The sequence below is a fragment of the Echinops telfairi genome, unplaced genomic scaffold (assembly GCF_000313985.2).
Source record: "Echinops telfairi isolate 266 unplaced genomic scaffold, ASM31398v2 ScPeMD7_3533;HRSCAF=4204_0, whole genome shotgun sequence".
Classification (NCBI taxonomy): Eukaryota; Metazoa; Chordata; class Mammalia; order Afrosoricida; family Tenrecidae; genus Echinops; species Echinops telfairi.
In genome coordinates, this window is record NW_022107431.1 from 12,983,056 (window position 1) to 13,002,716 (window position 19,661).

Consider the following 19,661-nt stretch of genomic DNA (forward strand, 5'->3'; position numbering starts at 1 on the left):
GCCAGGAGGCTTCAAAAGATTCGTGGAAAAACCCCATGACCTTTTCTTTTCTTTTCTTTTATTGGGGCTCATACAACTTTTATCACAATCCATCCATACATATAACCCCTCCCTGGGGGACGGACAACAGAAAAGTGGGTGAAGGGAGACGTCGGCTAGTGTAAGAAATGACAAAATAATAATTTATAAATTATCAAGGGTTTGGTGGGGTTGGGGGAAATGAGGAGCTGATACCAAGGGCCAGGTGTTCTTGAACTGTATGCTTCATCGTTGCTACACTGCACCGACTGGCTCGTCTCCTGCCTGCCACCATTCTGTAAGGGGATGTCCAGTTGCCTATAGATGGGCTTTGGGTCCCCACTCTGCACTTCCCCCCACTCACAATGATACGATTTTTGGTTCTTTGATACCTGATCCTATTGACACCTCATGATCACACAGGCTGGTGTGCTTCTTCCCTGTGGGCTTTGTTGTTTCTGAGCTAGATGGTCGCTTGTTTATCTTCAAGACTTTAAGACCCTAGATGCTATACCTTTTGATAGCCAGGCACCATCAGCTTATGCATCTGCTCTGTCTTCAGTGATCTTGTTGGGAAGGTGAGCATCATGGAATGCCAGTTTAATAGAACAAAGTGTTCTTGCATTAAGCGAGTACTTGAGTGGAGGCCCAATGTCCATCTGCTACCTTAATACTAGACCTATAAATGTACACACATAGCTCTATTTCCCCATCATCATATATAAATATATTTACACATGTACATGCCTGTATTTAGACTCCATAAATGCCCTTTGCCTTTGAGTTCTTTCCTCTATTTCCTTTGACTTTCCTCTTGTCCCACTATCATGCTCAGCCTTCATTTAGGTTTCAGTAATTTCTCTTGGTTACATTGCCCTTGATCACGCCCTACTAGGCCTCTTACACCCTCCTCACCACCGATTTTGTATCATTTGTTGTTCCCTTGTCCCTGGGTTTGTTACCACCACTTCCTTTCCCCTACCTCCCCCTCTCCCCTGTCCCCCGGAACCATTGGTCCCATTTGTTTTCTCCTCCAGATTGTTTATCCTGCCTATCTTATCTAGATAGACCTGCAGAGATAATAATATGCACAAAAACAAGACAGAGCAAGACAAAACAACAAAAGAAAGCAAAACAAAACAACAACAAACCAATGACAAAAAAAAAAAATAAAAGCCTGTAAATAGTTCAAAGTCTGTTTGTTGACCTTTGGGAGTGTTTTCTGGTCAAATCTGATGGGGTGCCATGGCCTGGCCCCAAAGTCTATCTTTGGTATTCCCTTGGGACTGCCTTGCTCTGTTCCCCTTGCTTTTCTGTTGCACACCCTAAGTGCTTTGCCTCTGTGTGGTGGGATCAGATAGGACGCAATTCCCACACTGTGTCTCCAGTGTTGTCCCCTTTAGGGCTATGGGTCAATACGGGATGTTGTGTCTCATAGTGGGGTCGGCCATATGGTCCTCTCTGTGCATTGGCTGTTCTGAGCATCGTCCTCCAGGCCTGATGGGCCATGATGTGTTCCACTCTTTCTTCCTCCCCCTTCATTTGCTCCCATGTGCTCTGATCAGACAGGTCCCTCTCCCTGAGTTGTGGGTTCAGTAACTTCTTCTGAGGGGAGGGGCAGCTGTCCAGGTAGTTGGAATTGGGGCAAGCCCCTCATGCCATTACCTTTTCATGACATTTTTCCCCCACAAACTTTGTGAAGAACCCTCACATGGGCTTCGATCCTCAAGGTTGGCAGTTCAAAACCACCAGCAGCTCTGAGGGAGCAAGACTGGGCTTTCTACTCCCGTCAGCAGTTATGGTCTCAGAAACCCACAGGGGGTGGGTGGGCCTCGCTTTGCACTGGCATCCACTCGATGGCAGGGAGATTTCTTCATCTATCTATCCATCCATCCATCCATCCATCCATCCATCCATCCATCCATGTCTGCTGACCAGCCCCCAACAGCACCTCCCTCGATTCCCTCTCCCCAGGACCTGTTGCTGCATCCAACACCCCACCAGACCTCGGCTCTTTCCAAGAGGCTGTGACTGGGTCCGGGTGCTGAACGCAGCTCTGGGTGTGTGGAAAGATAGGAAGCAGGGAAGGGAAATGGCAGGTGATGGGAAGGCTGCCAATTTGCCGGTCCAATTTACCTGGAGAGAGGTCTCTCACTTTCCACCACAGTTGTTCCAGTCGAGCACACAGCACCGAGGAGAGAAGGACTCCAGTGGGCCAGGCCCCTGGTCCACCCCACCCATTCTCCTTCCCAGCCCCTCATCCCTCGGATGGGACTTGGAGGGAAACAGAGCTCTGAGCCGAGCACATGCCAGGTAGAGTCACCACCTGGAGCAGGTTCCCCAAGGCAGACCAAACAGCCCGTGACAGACATGATGGGGGACCGGTCCTCATCTCACACAACGTTGGACAAGCTGTCAGGAGAGATCAGTCCCTGGAGAAGGACATTGAACGTGGTAAAGTAGAGGGGCAGCCAAAAGGAGGAAGCTCTTCGGCAAGAGGGTCTGACACAGTGGCTGCAGCATCAATGGGCATAAACCTAAGAGTGATGGTGAGGATGGCGCAGGGCTGGGCAGTGTTGTGTCCTGTCGGGCACAGGGTCGGGGAGTGGGAACTGAATGGATGGCATCTGACAACAGCCTGCTGACCAGCACCCAACAGCGCATCCCTAGACTCCCTCTCCCCAGGACCTGTTGCTGCATCCAATACCCCACCAGACCTCGGCTCTTTCCAATCCCTGCCCCGCTGCTCTGATGAGCCCAGAGAACGCATTGCCTAACTGGGCTGGCTTCTCCAAAGGCATCGTCAGACGACAACCTCAGCAACCAGCAAACAGCTGACAAGGTGTGGGGGACCAGAAGCCTTGGTTCAAACCATTCTTTGGCGGAGGGTAAGTTGGAGAAACAGACCAACCACATGATGGGGCTTTAAAGGGGAAGGAAGATGTGGGCTTGAGAAAGGCCAGAAGAGGCGCGGTACGGCCACACCTGGGAATTTGTTCAGCCAGAAGTAATTCTGGGGACTGGCAGGGGGACATACTGCTCTCAGCTCCACCGAGGGAAGGTGCAGGTAACGAACACACTCCCTGGAATGTGTTCTTCGTGGACAACCCTGAGGGGGGCGTAAATGCAATCTGGGATTTTCTGAACACTCCAGTATGGGTAAGCTGTGAACGTGAATGAGAGGCGCCATTCTAACTTGGAGTCCCTGAGGGGGGGGCCAAGCTATGAACGTGCCCAATGACAAGCCAGAAGGCTGGAGGTTGGAGTCCCCCCAGAGGCGCCTCAGAAGAGAGAGGTGACGGTGTCCTTCTGGAAAGTCAGGCACTACAACTCCTGAAGCAAACACGTCTCTGCCGGTGCCGTGTGGGGACACCATGGGCTGCACCCAATCATCGGCAACCGGCTTCACCCGACTTCAATCTGGTCGGGACGTCCGGATAAGTGTTGGGCTGCTAGCCAAAAGGGCGGCAGTTCAAAACCACCAGCCGCTCCGTGGGCGAGAGACGAGGCTGCCTGCGCCCGCCCGTGGAGAGCAGTCTCAGGAACCGGACCTGAGTCACTAGGAGCCACAGTCCACTCCATGGCCACTTGGGTCGTTTTGAGTTTGAGCCTGGTCGTGTCACTGATTTCAAGACAGACTGCCATGAGTACAGACGCTTCCTACAATACTCGCCCTTCAGAGCCTGCCTCTTGTTTCACTAATGAAGACTGGTTTCGATCTAAATCTATCTTCAATACATTCACAAAAAGGTCCTTGGACTAGCATTTCCCCACGTCATTGAGCATCCGGGTCAGCAATCTGCCACACGGTGGCTGCCGTCTAACCTACCCCGCCCCCCCTCACCCGCGAAGACTTGATTGTCCCAGGGGTTTCAACAGGTCCGAGAAGTGCTTACGAGGCATTTTATTCCCTAATCCACAAGACCGTCTGTACCATCGTCTACGAAAACTAGAAAACCACGTTCTAACAATGCTGTCCTCGGTTCCAGGTGATGGAAAACTATTTAGAAAAACCTGTTTAAAAAAAAATAAAAGAACTCCTTCGCACGTGATTGCAAGCATTTCCACCTACTCATGTGTTTTTTCAGATCATGTAAGATGGCTCACCTCAGCTGCTGTTGTTGGAGCAGGAAGGGTCCTGCCAACTACCAAGTCAACGGCATGGCATTGACTATCAAAGGCTGTTATGGGGCATCTGAAATGGTTCACAGATGCACGGGAACTCAACATGCTTTGAAGACCATTTGCTGCAGCTGTGTACAGCAGCACCAGGGGTGCCGGTCCGGCCCCAGCTTCACAGCTGCTGTTCTGATTCAGCCACTGTGTTAATCAGCTCACCGGGGTCTCCCTCATCTTCAAGGCCCCTCCCTTTTTATCAAGAATGACAGCCTTTTCCAGGGATGGGTCTCTCCTGATAACGCATCCAAATCATGTGAGACTTCATCTCACCATCCAATTTGCTGTCCTCCGGTCAAAAGCCCGTGGTAAGGACTCGGGGGATTTCTACTTCATGAGCCCAGTGCTCTTGGGCTCTGGCCCAGGCACATCTGAGTCCGCCTGCAGCCATCTGCTCCTCGGGGTCCGTGTGACCAGGGGTGAGTGAATTAACCTCTCTCTGCGTCAGCTTCCTCATCTGTAAAGGCCAGGACACAAACACGCAGGGCTGTTGTCTTTAGCTGAGCAAAGTGTCTGGCTCAGCTGCCAGAACTCGGCTGCCACTGGGATGGGGCCTCGTTTTCTCCATTTATTACAACACAGCAGCTACGGGGGTGGGGGGTGGGGGGGTGAATGTAACAACTAAAGGCAGTGGAAAGTGAGGACGACGTTGGGTCCCTATGTGCTGGCCAGTGGTGTCTTCCTTCTGTTGCACATCGGGACCAACTCCACAGCACCTGACAACAGGAGTGCTGCTCGCGGGAGAAAGAGGAAGCTTTCTGGGCCGCTCAAGAGTACCGGTCTCGGAAACCCACCTGGGCAGTTCCACCCGGTCCTGTCTGGTTGCTGTGAGTCAGAATGGACCCGATGGCGGCGAGTTTGGTTTGGTAAGGCTGTCGGCCCCTGGGAGAGGGCTCCACATTTGGTAAAAAAAAACCCTCGGCAGGATGGAGCGACCCAGGGGCGGCAGCAATGGGCTCAAACAGAGCCGAGATGGGGTGGACGGTGCAGGACGATGGGGTAGACTTCCTTCTGCAGTACATGTGGCTGCTATGGGTCGGGGCTGTCTAGCAACGAGTTAGAAGGACGGCACCGAACAAGTGCTGGAGGCCCATGCCCTGGCGCCACAGGGGGCCAGGCACTGGGCTATTCACTCAGTGGTGGCTTGAACCTACCAACTGCTCTGAGGAAGAAAGCAGGGGCCAGGCATGCAGCCTGAGAAACTCTACGAGGCATTGCTATGCAGTCCTACAGGGTCGCTGTGAATCAGACCCACCTGAGCGCAGTAGGTGCAAGGGCTACAGGTGTGCCCACGGTGTGAGGATTTAGAGGTGGTGCTAAAATGACCACGAGCAACTTGACGTGCGAAGGAAAACGTCCCCATGCAGACAGACTGGAATTCTCAGAACCCACCTCTGTCACGCCCTGGGCAGAGGTGAGCATCTACGAGCCCCCACCATCCCGCTTGGCCACCGCCCGCACTGAGGAGCTCACCTGTGTGAGGGAAGGTCTCTTTTCCTTGGCTTTCCTCGCCAGCGTGTCCAGCCCTTTCAAAGAGGAGAATAGGCTCTTCTTGTGCCTCCCGCGCTGGGTCAGTGAGAGTGTTCTCTTCCGGAGCGCAGAGTCATCTCTAGAGCACACCTAATGTCAGGTAGAGCAGAGACCGCCCGTCAGGCTGCCGCTCTGGGCGACCCAGAGATTCAACAGCTGCCCCTACAGAAGGAAGGTTGGCTTCCAGTCAACGCGAGCTGGACAGCGTTCAAAGCTGCCACACGTTTGGCACCCTGCAGCAGCTCACAGACTTGAAACTGCTTCTCCGTGCTGGGCAGTGGAGCCCACAGAGCTACCCACCGGGAAGCACGTCAGAAACCGGTAGCCAGCCCTGCCCTTCTTCAAGGGTCCCCTGAGCGGGGCAAACAGAACACCCTTGACTGTTAACCACCAGGATCAAATCCACCAGAGGACCCCCTCACAAAGACCCGGTGATCTATTTTTCAAAAACTCAGCCCTTGGAACCCCGGCACGGGTGTTTCTGCACAGCCTTGCTGCGATTCCTCAGGACTTCACCCTCCTAAGCCCTGGTGGCAGAGAGGGTTAGGTGCTGGGTTGCTAACCACAAGGTCAGCGGCTCAAACCCACTGGCTGCTTGAGGGAGAGAGACAAGGCTGTCTGATCCCGTAAAGGGTTGCAGCCTTGAGAGCCCTGGACTATTGGATCATCGTGAGGGGACTGGAGTTAATGGAAGTGGGCTGAGATTTGGGGGTTGGAGCTCCAAGAGGTGGCCAGACAGGTAGACAGGTGTGAATAGGGCACCACCGCCCACTCGTGGTTGGACCCCAGTGGTGTCAGGGTCATGCAATGGGCTGCTAACTGCCTCTGGGAGGCCACCTGTGGTTCCTGGGTCAGGGCTTCCTTGGGGACTCACCAGTGCGTGGAAGGAGGACACGGACAAGACGCCCAGCCTGCCCAGGGCCAGCTTGGACGGACGACTGGTGGTGGCCAGGAGACTCTTGGGGTTTGGCAACTCTCCGCCCTGGAGGCTGGCCAGGTAGCAGCGTATCCGGAACAGGTCCATGTGGAACTTCTCCAGGTTCTGCTCCCACTGCTGGATCTGGGGTGGGGGTGATGGAGGGGAGGGTTAAACACCAGCCAGACATGAGGCCCAGCGTCTCTCAGCTGCAGCCACATGGCTTCCCTCAGCCGGCCCGCTCTGTCCCCAGCCCCGCCGGCCAGGCCAAATTGTGTCTCCAGAGCTGCATCAGGCCGGCCCACAGCAAGGCAACAGGGTGGTATGAGAGAGCATCACAGTGCTGTGGGGGCAGGGGGTGGGGCGCGGTGTGGGGGGGGGCGCTACCGATCTTCTCATTCTGAAGACACCGGTCGCAACAAGAGAAGAGCAGACTTCAGGAACCGAGACAAACGAGCTTTGACTCCCATGCTACGGACATCGGGCCCAACACCACCTCTGTTGAAAAAAACAAAACTCACTGGCATTGAGTCAATGCTGACTCATAGCGACCCCATAGGACAGAGTAGATCTGCTCCTATGGATTTCCAAGACTGTAAACTGCTCATGGGAGCAGAAAGCTTTGTTGACTTTTCGGAACGACTGGTGGTTTCAAACTGCTGACCTTACGATCTCAGCCTAATGCTTAACCGCTACACCACGAGGGCTCTTCACAATCAGAGCCCACACGGCGTTTGTCCACACAGACATTCCTATGTGCACCATAAGAGGCTAAGGGACTAGAGGCAGGCTGGGGGACCGCTCTCCTTCCACCCAGGGCTGTGAAGGGCTGTCTTCATTGAAAGCTACACCAAAGGATGAAGAGATGGTTCTAGAGGTGGGGACTCAGGACAAGACACGCAAGCAGGGGTGCCTGGGGGGCTGGGTAATCGAGTGGCAGGAGGCTGGCAAAGAGTGAGCCGGGGGAGCATTCTGCCATTTCATTGTCAGCAACGGCAGAGCCCAGGTATCGGAGCAACTGTACGCTGGCCCTGCTAACCATAAGGTCAGTTCGTTTGAACCCACCAGTCGCCCCTCAGGAGAGAGACAAAGCCTTCTACTCCCGTAAAGAAGCATGCTCGGAGCCGGAAGGGACTCGATGGCAGAGAGGACTTTGTCCTTTCAACCAGAGTCTGGCGGTGTGGCTGAGGACTGGGTTTGCACATTCCACACTCTGGTTCATTCTGCATCAATTCTGTTTTGATAGGTCAGGAACAGGCATGCTGGGCAATCTGTCCCCGCATGGACACCCTCGGAGAGGAGCATCCCCAGCCATCCCCCCTACCCCCAACCCTGGGGATGCCCACAGCTGTCTCTAAGATCCCCAGATCTGGTAAGTTTCTTAAGAAAGATGCTTTATCTTCGCTCTAAATTCCTAAACAGGGATCTCTGTGCCCAGGCGTATCTTTATTGTTTTAAGGCAGAGATCAAACAAACAACACCCCATCCTCACCCCCACCCCACCCCCGCTGTCAAGCCAATTCTGACTCCCAGAGACCCTCGGGATTGAATGGAACTGCCCCGCAAGGTTTCCAAGGCTGTAAAATCCAGCAATGGGGCGCATCCTTCTCCCCGGGAAGAAGGCTCCCTCTCACTGCAGCCAAGTCGATTCTAGCTCATCTGGAACCTCTAGGGCGGGGCAGAACTGAGGCCGTAACTTTTTAGGAGAAAGCATTGCCTCTCTCCAGCACACTTGCTGGTGGTTTTGAACTGCTGGTCTTGTGGTTGGCAGCCTCACAGCTAACCCACTCTGCTCCTTTAGATAAAGATCAGAATGGGGGGGGGCAGCTTCTACAAAGGCAGATTTTTCACTTCTGTGAAAAATCCATGTACACACACACACCCCTACATATACACACACCACCACCATCAACAACCACAACAGAAAGCAGCTCCTTCTACAAGGGTGTTAGTTACTTTGGACATTGTCAGGAGAGACCAGTCCCTGGGGAAGGCCATCACGCCTGGTCAAGTAGAGGGGCGGCGGAAAAAGAAAGAGACCCTCGAGGGGATGGAGATGGACACTGTGGCTATAATGATGGGCTGAGGCACGGAACAATTGTGGGGAAGGTGCCGGGCCAGGCAGGGTTCGTTTTTGCGGTGCACAGGGTTCAAACGACTAGGCGGCACCTAAAACCAACAACGTTGGCCTTTCCCTGGAAAAGGAAAATGAGCAGCCACAAAATTAAGGGCAACAGTTTCCCTTTTCAGGCACTGCACTGATACAGATGGCATGCAAGGTTCCTTTTTAAGGCTAATAGAATTGTGTTCACTTAATAAGCACAAAAAGGTTATGGTTTCCTGAGGGGGGGCCGTACAGAATGAAAGTTGGGGGGAGGGAAGACACGAGAGCTCATGCTAAAAATAATACACTGTACAGAAAAAAGACAGCAAGCATATTCTGGCCACACTCACCTCTCCTAGAACAATGTTATCTATTATTTAGCCATTCGATCACAGTATCTGGCCCATGTCTCCTTACTAGGGTTGTCCTCAAAGATAATTACATAAAAAAGCCTATGAATGCCTGTGGCTGGGTATAGTGGCACACTGTCAGAAAAGGGAAATTCAAAGCTATTTTCCACTAAGAAGGATACAGGAAGACTGCACTCTGACAATGGAGAAAAACTTGCGAGACCTGGAAAAACTAGGCGGCCCCTCCCATCTGGCTCCACCTCTCCTGGGTCTCGATTGTGAGGATGACGCGAGATTGGGCACTGCTTCCTCCTGTTGTAGATAAGGTCCCTGTGAGTTGGAACCAACTTGATGGCACTTAACAAACGACAGTCAGGATTTGGGACTTATGTGAATTGCGTTTAAGAACCTTGTGGTGTAGTGGTTACGCATTGAGTGATTTACTGCAAGGTCAACAGTTCGAAATTACTAGCCGCTCTGAAGGCATTGAGTTAGTTAATTGTGCCAACCTGGCCGATAATCACATGTGGGACTAATGGAAAGGCTGAGGGATAAATGGGTGGTGAGCCTCGCCTTTCCAGTTCTCGGGTCTCTTGCTTGCTGGAGATTTATAATGTATTAGTCTAGGTACTTTAGAGAAATAAATCCACAGCAACTCAAGTATAAGAGAGTTTTATGTAAAGAAAGTATGCATCACTAAAACATCCCAACCCAATGCTGCCCAAGCCCACAAGTCCAACATTAACCCAACACCAGTCCACAAAGTCCTCCACCTCACAAAACAGAGGCAATGATGCCGACTGCAGGAGGAAAGCTGAGTCAGTGAACGAATAAGCATCTCAGCACTAGCAGGGGTCTCCACACGGCTGCTCCAGCACCCAGGGCTGCATCGGGATAGTCCATGTGGCTTCTCCTTAGGGATGTCTTGCAGGAAGTCAATCTTGCAAGCTGAAGCAGGGAACTGCTAAGGCAGCTGCACCCTGGTGCGACCATCACAAAGCAAGAGACCCGAGAACTAGCAAGGCGAGGCTCACCACCCATTTATCCCTCCGCCTTTCAATTAGCCCCACGTGATTATCGGCCAGGTTGGCACAATTAACTAACTCAGCTTTCTACGCCCCTGAAGAGTTACAATCTTGGACACTCACAGGGGCAGTGCTGCCCTGTCCTGTAGGGTTGTTATGAGTTAGCCCTGACTTGGTGGCAATGAGCTTGTTTATTTTCTGGTTCTACTCTGGGTCGCAATCTACAGGGAAGACTGCAGTCTTTGATTGTCACCAGCAAGTGTTTGCCGCCCTCCTCCTTTTCAGCAAAGTCCTGCCATCTGCATATCACAGGTATCACAGCTCCCTCCAATCTCGACACCTAGTTCTTCCCCATCGAGTCCAGCTTTTCAGAATATCTTCTCAGCGCACCGATTGAGCAAGTACGGTGAAAGGCTACCACCCTCGTGCACGCTTCCTTCATTTTAAGCCATGCAGTACTCCCCCGTCTGCGTGAACACCTCCTTCCGATAGACAGGTTCTGTAGGAATTCCCATTCTTCTCAATGTACTCTCCAGTTTGTTGTGAAAGACACAGTCAAATGCCTTTGCAATGATATATTAGAAAACACATGTGACCTTCTTTCTGGAGCGCTCTACTTTCAGCCAAGATCCATCTGACAGCAGCATGGATATTCCTTGTGTCACATCCTCTTCTAAGTCTGGCTTGAGTTTCTGGAAGCTCCTTGTGGATGCGATGGTTGCTGAATGACCATCTCCAAATTTTACTTACATGTGATATCAATGATATTGTTTAACGATCCCCACATGCTTCTAGGCCCCCGGGCTTTGGAATGGGGACAGACATGTATGTGTCTCTTCCAGTCAGCTGGTCAGGTAGCTAACTTACACATGTCTTGGCAGAGAGGAGTGAATGCTTCCAGTGCTCCACAAGCTTGCTGAAACCTTCCAACTGGTGCTCTATTGGCTTCTGGGGCCTTGCTTTTGCTCCTGCCTTGAGCGTAGCTTCCACTTCTCCCTTTGACTTTCTGGGTTCTTAATCACATGCTATGTCTTGAAATGGTTTTATGTTGACCAGTTCTTTTTTGGAACAGTGACTGTACATTCCTTCTTTCGACTGGTCTACGGTTATGTTTTGCCCATAGAATCCTTCAATACTGCTGCTCAAGATTTGAATTTTTTAATTTCTTCCAGCTTAAGATTCTTCCTTTTTGGCTTTCTTCCTCCAGGTCTTTCACAATTCATCCTACTTTCTCTGCTCGCGCTGTCTTTTCAAATTTTCTGCTCAGCTCTTTCACGTCATCAATGTCTTCCACTCACTTTCGCGCCTCAAGAGTGCGCGTCAGGGTCTCATCTGATATCTACCTTGATGCATTAGTTAATTCCTGTTTAATGACCTCTCGTTTTCTTCATACCTGTTGCTTCTGATGCCATTCCACAACGCACCAGGTCTTCGGTCATTAATGTTCAATGTATCAGGTGTGTTCTTGAAATGGTCTTGAGGTATATGCAAATTCATAATTTGGCTCTTGTGAATTTGTTTTCATTTCCTCCAGCTTCGATCTGAATTTACTTATGTTCCACAGTTGGCCCCTGGCCTCGTTTTAGCTACTCATATTGAACTTCTCCACCATTTCTTCCCCAACGATTCAGTCAGTTTGACTTCTAAGGATGCGATCGGGTGGGGTCCAGATTGCTGGGCAATGAAGAAGTCATTGGTCTCACAAAATCTCCAGCTTCATTTCTATCACCAAGGCCAAATGTCCCAGCTACTGACCCTTCCTCATTGTTTCCAACTGGCCTATTCTAACTGCCAGTAATTGCCAATGCATCCTAACTGCATGCCTGATCCATTCCGGGCTGAAGCAGTTGGTGGAGTTCTTCAGTATCGTCATCACTAGCTTTAGCAGTCGGTGTGTAAACCTGAATAATAGCTGTTTGAACTGGACTTCTTTGTAGGCAATAGAGATCTTATACCATCACTGACGGCAGTGATCTTCAAACATTCTTCCTGATGGCAAATGTGACTTCATTTCTCTTGAATTTGCCCTTCCCAATATAGCATAATAGCCGGCCAGACCTGAAAAGGCCTATGGCATACCATTTCAGCTCACTAATGTCGACAGTATTGATCTGTATGCATTCCATTTCATTTTTGGCACCTTCCAATTTTCCTAGATTCCTGTTACAGACTCTCCTCAGTCTGATTAGCAACGGGTGTGTGCAGCCGTTTCTTCTCCTGCTAAGCCGGGCCCTCGTCCTGGTCTGTTCTCGCGCTGCAAGCCCTGTCAAAACTGTTCACTTTGGGTGACCCTGCTTCTCTTGAATTTACTGGTCAGCAAAGCTGTCAGCCTCACAGCAGCGTGTGAACCATCACAGCAGGACAAATGGACAGAGAGTGGAGGAAGCCCTGGGCAGCCCTCTGTCCCACCTGAAGCTGCCACGAATAGGCAGCCACTCAAACCACCCCCCCTTTTTTCTTTTCAATAATATTAAGGAATGGGCGCCTCTAAAGGCTGTTTAAGACAAGGCCCACACTCACTGCCGTCCAGTAGACTCATAAGCCTTTGATCAGACTTGCTTTGAGATGCGAAACACTCCCAAGGTTGTATTGAAGAGGCTTCTAAGGAAGGGTCAAGCCGAAGGCTTCCACAGGGATGGTGGGAAGGGAGACCATGCGGCCGCGTCACCCCACACCTCTCCCCACCTGCACGCCGAAGAGGCACACCACCAGGGGCTGCCCACCTTCTCCTGCTCTCCTGTGCACCTGCAATGTCCTTCTCCATTCCTCTACTGACTACTTCGTCATTCTAGACCCAAGTCAAGCATTCCTCCTCCAGGAAGTCCTCCATGGCTGCCCCCGAGGCTACATTTCCTGGGTGCATCTCCCCCGCCCCCCCCACCAACTCTGGAATCCCACTGTCTCTGGATTCTCAACATTACAAATCATCTGCTTGGCGGAGAGGAACCCGAGGAGGGGGCAGGGACCACGACTCTGAATTCCTCTGTCGGCACACTCCGACAAACCCTCCCTGCCATGGACTCGATTTCAAATGGTGGAGGTCCTATAGGGTAGGGTAGAAAACCCCCTGTGGGTTTCTGAGACTGTAGACCTTTCTGGGAGTAGAAAACCCCATCTTTGTCCTGAGGCTGGTGGTTTCGAACTGTTGACCTTGTAGATGGCAGCCCAATGTGTAAGCCACCGCCACACCACCAAGGCTCCCATGCATGCACACTGGCCTGGACTTAACAGACGCACTCAATGAAGACTCAGTGAGCTAAACGGAACGCTAATCTCCCGCCCGCATCCCTCCCACCTCCTCCCCAATACGCTGAATCCCTCTCCCACAAACTGCCTCACCCCACGCCTCTCTCCAGTGACATCTGCCCCAAGGATTTTATTCACACCCTACCCTTCACCACAACCCCACCCCCCACCGCCCCCCAAAGTTCCTCAATTCAATCCATCCTCTCCCTAATTCCAAGCTGGCATGGAAATAACTAAGGAAAACCAAGCCCAGGTCTGGAAGCCCAGCGCTCTCACGCGGCCCCCGCAGCGCAGGGGTCCTGGGGTCCCCTGCTCCTTCTCAAGTGGAGACAGCAGCCTCCCTCTTCAGCCTAATTAAGAAGAAGGGAAATGGGCTGGCTCCTGGGAGAGGATAATGGGGCAGGAAGCCAGGGAAGGCCATCTGGGGGAATGCCAGGATCCCCTCAGGGTGGCGAGGCTTTGTCCTCCCCTTTATGGTTGAAAATAATAAATGGAAAAGAAAATAAAGCACTAACTGGACTTAATTGGCAACTCCGCCTTCCTCTGAACTTCAAAGGGACGCCCGCCATGTGGACTGGCTGGCCTGGTCCGCATTGGATGCGCTCAAAGGGAAGTTGCATCACGTTGTCCCACAAAATACCCCAAAGGCCCGAGACTGGTCTATATTAAGCAAAGCACGTTACCACATACTGGTATGAAGCCCAGCCCTGATTACTATTATCCGGGTCTTTAAATTTGGGAAAAAACATTGACAATGATTTTCCCCACCCAAGGACTTCAAAGACAACTTGTTTGGAGGGTAGATCTTGCATGCGGTCACCCACAGTGAGTTCAGCCACTGAGGATCAGGCCAGAGGTGACGGTATCTGAGATCCTGGGGGTCTCTGGGGGGAGGGGGGAGATGTGACATCAATAAACTTCAGTGTTAGGCTGAGGTTCTGAAATCATAGTGGATAATGGACCTCTCTTTCCTCTCCCACCCCCCATCCCCCGCCCCCGCCCCCGCCCCCATCCCCACCATCTCTCTGTCTCCTCCCCACCATCTCATTCGCATATTTCATGTATGATACAATTCAAAGGCTTAAACATATTAAAGAGAGTTGTGCAATCATCACCAATTCTGGATCATTTTCTTCCTTCTCATCCCCAACACTACTAGCTCCCCATTGCTCCCCAACCTCCCCTGTCAGAGCCCCCACAGGGTTACTAATCTGGTCACTGTCTCTAGAGACTTACCTACCCTAGATTCCATATCAAGAAAGTCATACAAAACCAGAACAAAAACCCACACCCAAACTCACCAGCAACGACAAAGTAAACACAGATGAACTTCGATCCAAGAGAGAGCAGAATACAATACACACTAGAGCAAGTGAAAATGGGGCAAGAGGGCAAACAAATGATAAGCAGTGAACTTTTAAATCAACTCTATGTGTGGCGGGGAGCCCTGGTGACAAAGGTCAGCAGTTCAAACTGGCATCGGCTCCTGAGAGGAAGGCCGAGGCTCTCTATCCCCATGAAGAGTTACAGTCTCAGAAGCTCACAGGGCAGTTCTACCCTGTCCTCCGGGGTCACCAAGAGTCACTCAGCAATGCTATCTGCTGCAATCCACATGCCCATGCACCTGTCTAAGGGCAAAACTAGTCACCTATCTGGTCAGCAGGACGCGTGTCTTAAATACTTTTGTGTGTGTGCACATTTGTACGTATGTTGCCATCCTCATTTTCAAAACATTTTCTTTCTTCTTGAGGCCTTGGTATCAGCTCATTCTCCCCTCACCCCTACCCGCCCTCCCTCGTGATAAATAATTTTTTAAAAGGAAATGATCCACCTGCAGGGTATTTGGGAAACTGCTCTTAATGGTCACGATGTGTTAATGCCTCTGCCTTTGGGGCTTCCTGTTGTCTTCTCCAGTGAAAGCAGAGCTAGTAAAAGTCAACCCGTCCTCCCTCCCCACCCCGCCCCATCGTTCATGTTTCTAGCGCCCTGAACACCCCGCGGAGCAGTTCTGTTCCGCACACACCGTGAGTGGGGATCGCCCGGATGGCACGTAGGGACACTAAGAACACAACGTTCTTTCGTCTCAGGTTTCCACCGCTTCCCTCGCCAGCTAAATTATACGTTTCTCAGAAACAAGATGCACCATTTCTAGCTGTTTGGATCTTGGAGAGCGAGATGCATCCGTTAGGTCTATCGATTGTTCTATTGAAAACCATCTGCCAAATGAGCCGAGTAGAAGCCAAACCCCACTCACCGCCATGGACGCTGATGCATGGAGACCTTGGAGGACAGAGAAGAGCTGCCCCCTTTCTTTGGGTTTCCAAGTCTCTACAGCTCTACGAGAGTAGGCAGCCTCCTCTTTTGCCCACGGAGCGACTGGGGGGTTTGAACAGCTGACCTTGTGGTTCGCAGCTCAACGCACAGCCTGCTGTCCCACCAGGGCTCCAAGTTGAGAAAGGGGCACTACCAATGGAATTCAGATCATCAAGGCCCTGAGGAAGAACCTGATTAATGGAAGCAGCAGTCAAGAGGTCCAATGACATGTGGCCTTGGGTAAATCTGCCACACAAAACCTCTTGCAAGTGTTAGAAAGTAAGGATGCTACTTTGGGGACTAAGCGGTGCCTGACCCAAGCCATGGTACTTTCCATCACCTCGTACACACGGTGAAGGTTTGACACTGAATAAGGAAGACGGAAGAAGAATGGATGCATGTCAACGATGGTGTTGGCGAAGAGTGTGGAAAGCAACGTGGACTGCCGAAAGAACCAACAGCTCCGTCTTTGGAAGGAGGACGTCTTTAGAGGCAAGGGTGGTGAGACTTCCTCTCACGTACTTGGACCTGTGGTCAGAAGGGGGCAATCCCTGACGAAGGGCATCCTGCTGAGTAAAGTGGAGGGGCAGAGACCAAGAGGAGGTCCTCACGAGATGGGAAGACACAGGGGCCGCAACAATGGGCTCAAACATAAGCACAACTGTGGGATGGCCCGGAGCCACGCGGTGTTTCTCTCTGTTGTACGCGGGGTCGCTAGGAGCTGGAACTGACTCAGGGGCACCGAGCAGCCCCAACAAAGTAATGATGACAACCCCCCACCAAAAAAGCCCCCCAAAACCAACAAACTACAGCTATGGTGAGACGACTATTTTCAAGTGGAATTACGGAAGAATGGTCCAAATTGTTTCTTACCAGAAATTCACAAGTCTAAGGTGAGCAGGAAGGAGCTCAAGGACACAAGGAGAAGAGCTTGGCTGCTGACAGAAAGGCTGGCAGTTCAAGCCCACCCAGAAGCTGTGCCAGAGAAAGCAAGAACAATCGTCAAGCTCATTGTTGAGTGGATTCTGATGTACAAGGGCCCCGTGTGACACAGGAGAACCAGGGCGTCAGGGAGTTACACGCCGCAACACCGTTGTGCTTCGATGCCATCCAGTGGGCTGTGACCCCACAGCAACCGATGCACAACAGAACGAAACACTGCCATCCTCACAAGTGCCCCCATGCCTGACCCCTCGGACTCAGCTCCAGCACTGTACTACGCAGTATTATCACGGACTATCCAAAAAGGATAACGGAAGTGCGGTTGGCGTCACTTGAATCAGATACCTCATGAAGTCGACACCACCTATACTTGGCACGAGAAGTTCAGCACCACCCCCACCGCCACCCACGCGGTCCATGCCATGTGGCATCAGGCGCGGCAGGCCATACCTGGTTCTCGATGGCCTTCCTGTTCTTGGGGTCGCTGACCAGCGACAGCTGCAGCTCGGCCATCTTCTTCATCTTGCTGTCCATGTCGACCTTCTGCAGCAGGCTGCGCGTCTGGCTCCTCAGCAGCCGCACCGTGTCCTCCTTCCCGTGCCTCTTGGCGAACAGGGACGCGCAAGCAGAGTGGATGGCTGTGACCCAGTTCTCCAGGTCGGTCTGGCTCGTGGCCTGGGCACACGGGGAGACACAACCCAGGTCCGTGGGCGGTCGCTGGAGATGGCCTCCCCCGTGGCAGGCTGGCTCTCCCCCACAGCCTCTGCAGCATCTTCACCTCATGAACCCCCACCCACTCCACGGGACGTTGTGCTCCTGCAAAGAATTACCGCCTCGGAAACCCCCCGGGGCCAGCTCTGCCCTGTCCTATGAGGGTCGCTATGGGTCACCACAGACTCAATGGCGGTGAGTTGAGTCACTTCCCGAACGGACCAGAACGAGTGGCCGTGGGATCCATTCTACTCACGGTGCCTCCTCTGTGCCTCAGAGTAGAACTTCGCTCCCCGGGGTCCCAAGGACGGGTTTTTAAAAAGCAGATGACCTCAGCTTACCTTTGAATGGACAGCCACGCATTACTTCACTTGGAAGCATTCTGCAACATTTCATATTAACAGAAAGATTCACTTTCTATTAAAGAGCGTTCCCAGAAGGAAAATAAACTTCTAGGACCTGACTCTGGTAGGTCAAGTCAGTTTGGGGGCAGCAGTAAGGCTAGAGGTCAAAGAGTTGACCTTGCTTCACCTGGAAGAGCGAGTTGTAGGGACCCCTTCAGAAAATTCTAGATTCCCAAAGTCAGCCTTGGGAACCTGAAGTTGTTCTGAAGGGCTCCAGAGGGCCTAGGGGGCCAATATTACGAGAGACCTGGACCTAGGGCCCTTGAGCTGCCCCAGGGACTTCCAGTCTGAAACCATCTGGATTTGGTGTGGCTTGAACTGGGAGGTGTTTGTGAAGAATCCTTAATCCCCAGGACACACATGGCCACCTCTCTTGAGTTACTATGTAATTTGTATGATAATAACAGGTAGAGTGTCTTTAGTATTGAGCACAAGCACATGAGAGTATTTCCCTGTAAAGGAATCCTCTATGCCAGTAGGGAGCCCTGGTGCCTTAATGGTCATGAGGTTGACTGCTAATTGCAAGGTGAGCAGTTCGAAACCACCAGCCACCCCGCCAAGAGAAAGACAGGGCTTCCTACACCCATAACGAGTGGCAGTCTTACAACCTCACAGATGCAGGTCTACTCTGTCCTACGGGGTCGCTATGAGTCAGCATCAACGTGATGATGCGGGTCCCAGTTTGAGTGAAGGGCCCCTCACTCAGACACGGTCAGCTCCCACTCCAAGATGAAGCATCCACTCAGCAGGAGCCGCGCCTCAAGCCTTGGACCCATTCCACAGCTGACAAATTCTCAAAGTTGCTGAAAAGCTTAACCACAAAAACCTATCTGTGAAGTTCCCAAGACCCCTTCCGGCCTTTGATGGTTTTCCTGAAAGCTCCTGCGGGGCTTCCACTGGGATTCTTGGCCACAGCCGGGGTCTCTCCTCCTCAAGTTCCCAGTGAGAGGGGCTGAGAGGTCAGGAATTTGGCCTGGAGCTCACTAGAGGGTGGGGGACTCCGCCTTACTTGCTTCTCACACTGTCCTGCATGACCTCTCTTGGGCCACAGGCTGGCACTCCAAGGACACCCAAGTAACAACCGCTGGATGAGTGCACCCACTTGTCAGGGCAGTTAGGAATCTAGCACCTCTTTTTTTAAGCCCAAACCCATAGCCTCCCTGAGCTTTGGTTGTTATTGTTATTAGCTGCAGGCAAGTCTTGGAAAACCCAAGCACTGGGGAGGGAATCCCTGCCTGGCCCTGCTCCATCCCCGGGATCAGGTGCAGATCCGACCCCTGTGGGCCAGAGGCTGTTCACTGGCTGATTCTTGGAAGCAACACTGAGACCTTTCTTCTAGTCCATCTTAAGTCTTCAAGCTCTGCTGGAATTTGTCCCGACTCGTCGGACACCCAAGCCTAGAGGACTGATGAGTAGGGCTCCCTGTGAGGGGCACAGGCCAGGGGTTGAACCCCGGGCTCCGCATGGAGAGTGAGGGTTCTACCCCTGAGCCACTACCAAAGCCCCCAACTCTGCTTTCACTTCACTCAAGGTCAAGTTCTGCCTTTTCAACTAGGTCCCTGCTCATCCCAGTAAGGCAAAGATGTTTCTCTTAACGCCCGCCATCCCCCGGGCCCTAGGCTTCCAAAGAGCCGGCAGGTACCTGGAACAGGTAGACGTCGCCAAAGGCGTTGCTGAGGCAGAAGACGTTCTCCTTCTTGGGGTGCTCGGGGACAGACTGCACGATGCTGTCCTCAGCCAGCAGGGCACACCGCGGGGGGCTGCTCTGGTCCGTGGAATTCTTCCCGTAAGTCTCGTAAAACAGCAGCGTGCAGCCTGTGAAGGAGAGAGGGAGGGCCGTCCGGTCACCTGTCCAGAAGGCCAGCACAGCACCCGGAAGGCTGGAGATGCAACCAATGAAGACCAGAGGGCCACAAGTAAACAAAC

At 52.2% G+C, this 19,661-nt stretch overlaps 1 protein-coding gene across 1 annotated transcript in view; it reads right to left on the reverse strand.

Annotated features, from left to right (window-relative positions):
* Positions 1 to 19,661, reverse strand: part of TIAM2 (TIAM Rac1 associated GEF 2) — a 150,391-nt gene that overhangs the window by 113,658 nt on the left and 17,072 nt on the right. The window contains exons 4-7 of the mRNA XM_045294337.1: positions 19,378 to 19,550; positions 17,071 to 17,295; positions 6,599 to 6,784; positions 5,668 to 5,814 (exon numbers count right to left, since the gene is read on the reverse strand). Of these exons, the coding sequence (XP_045150272.1) occupies positions 5,668 to 5,814; positions 6,599 to 6,784; positions 17,071 to 17,295; positions 19,378 to 19,550 (731 nt within the window). The remainder of the gene's footprint in view (positions 1 to 5,667; positions 5,815 to 6,598; positions 6,785 to 17,070; positions 17,296 to 19,377; positions 19,551 to 19,661) is intronic.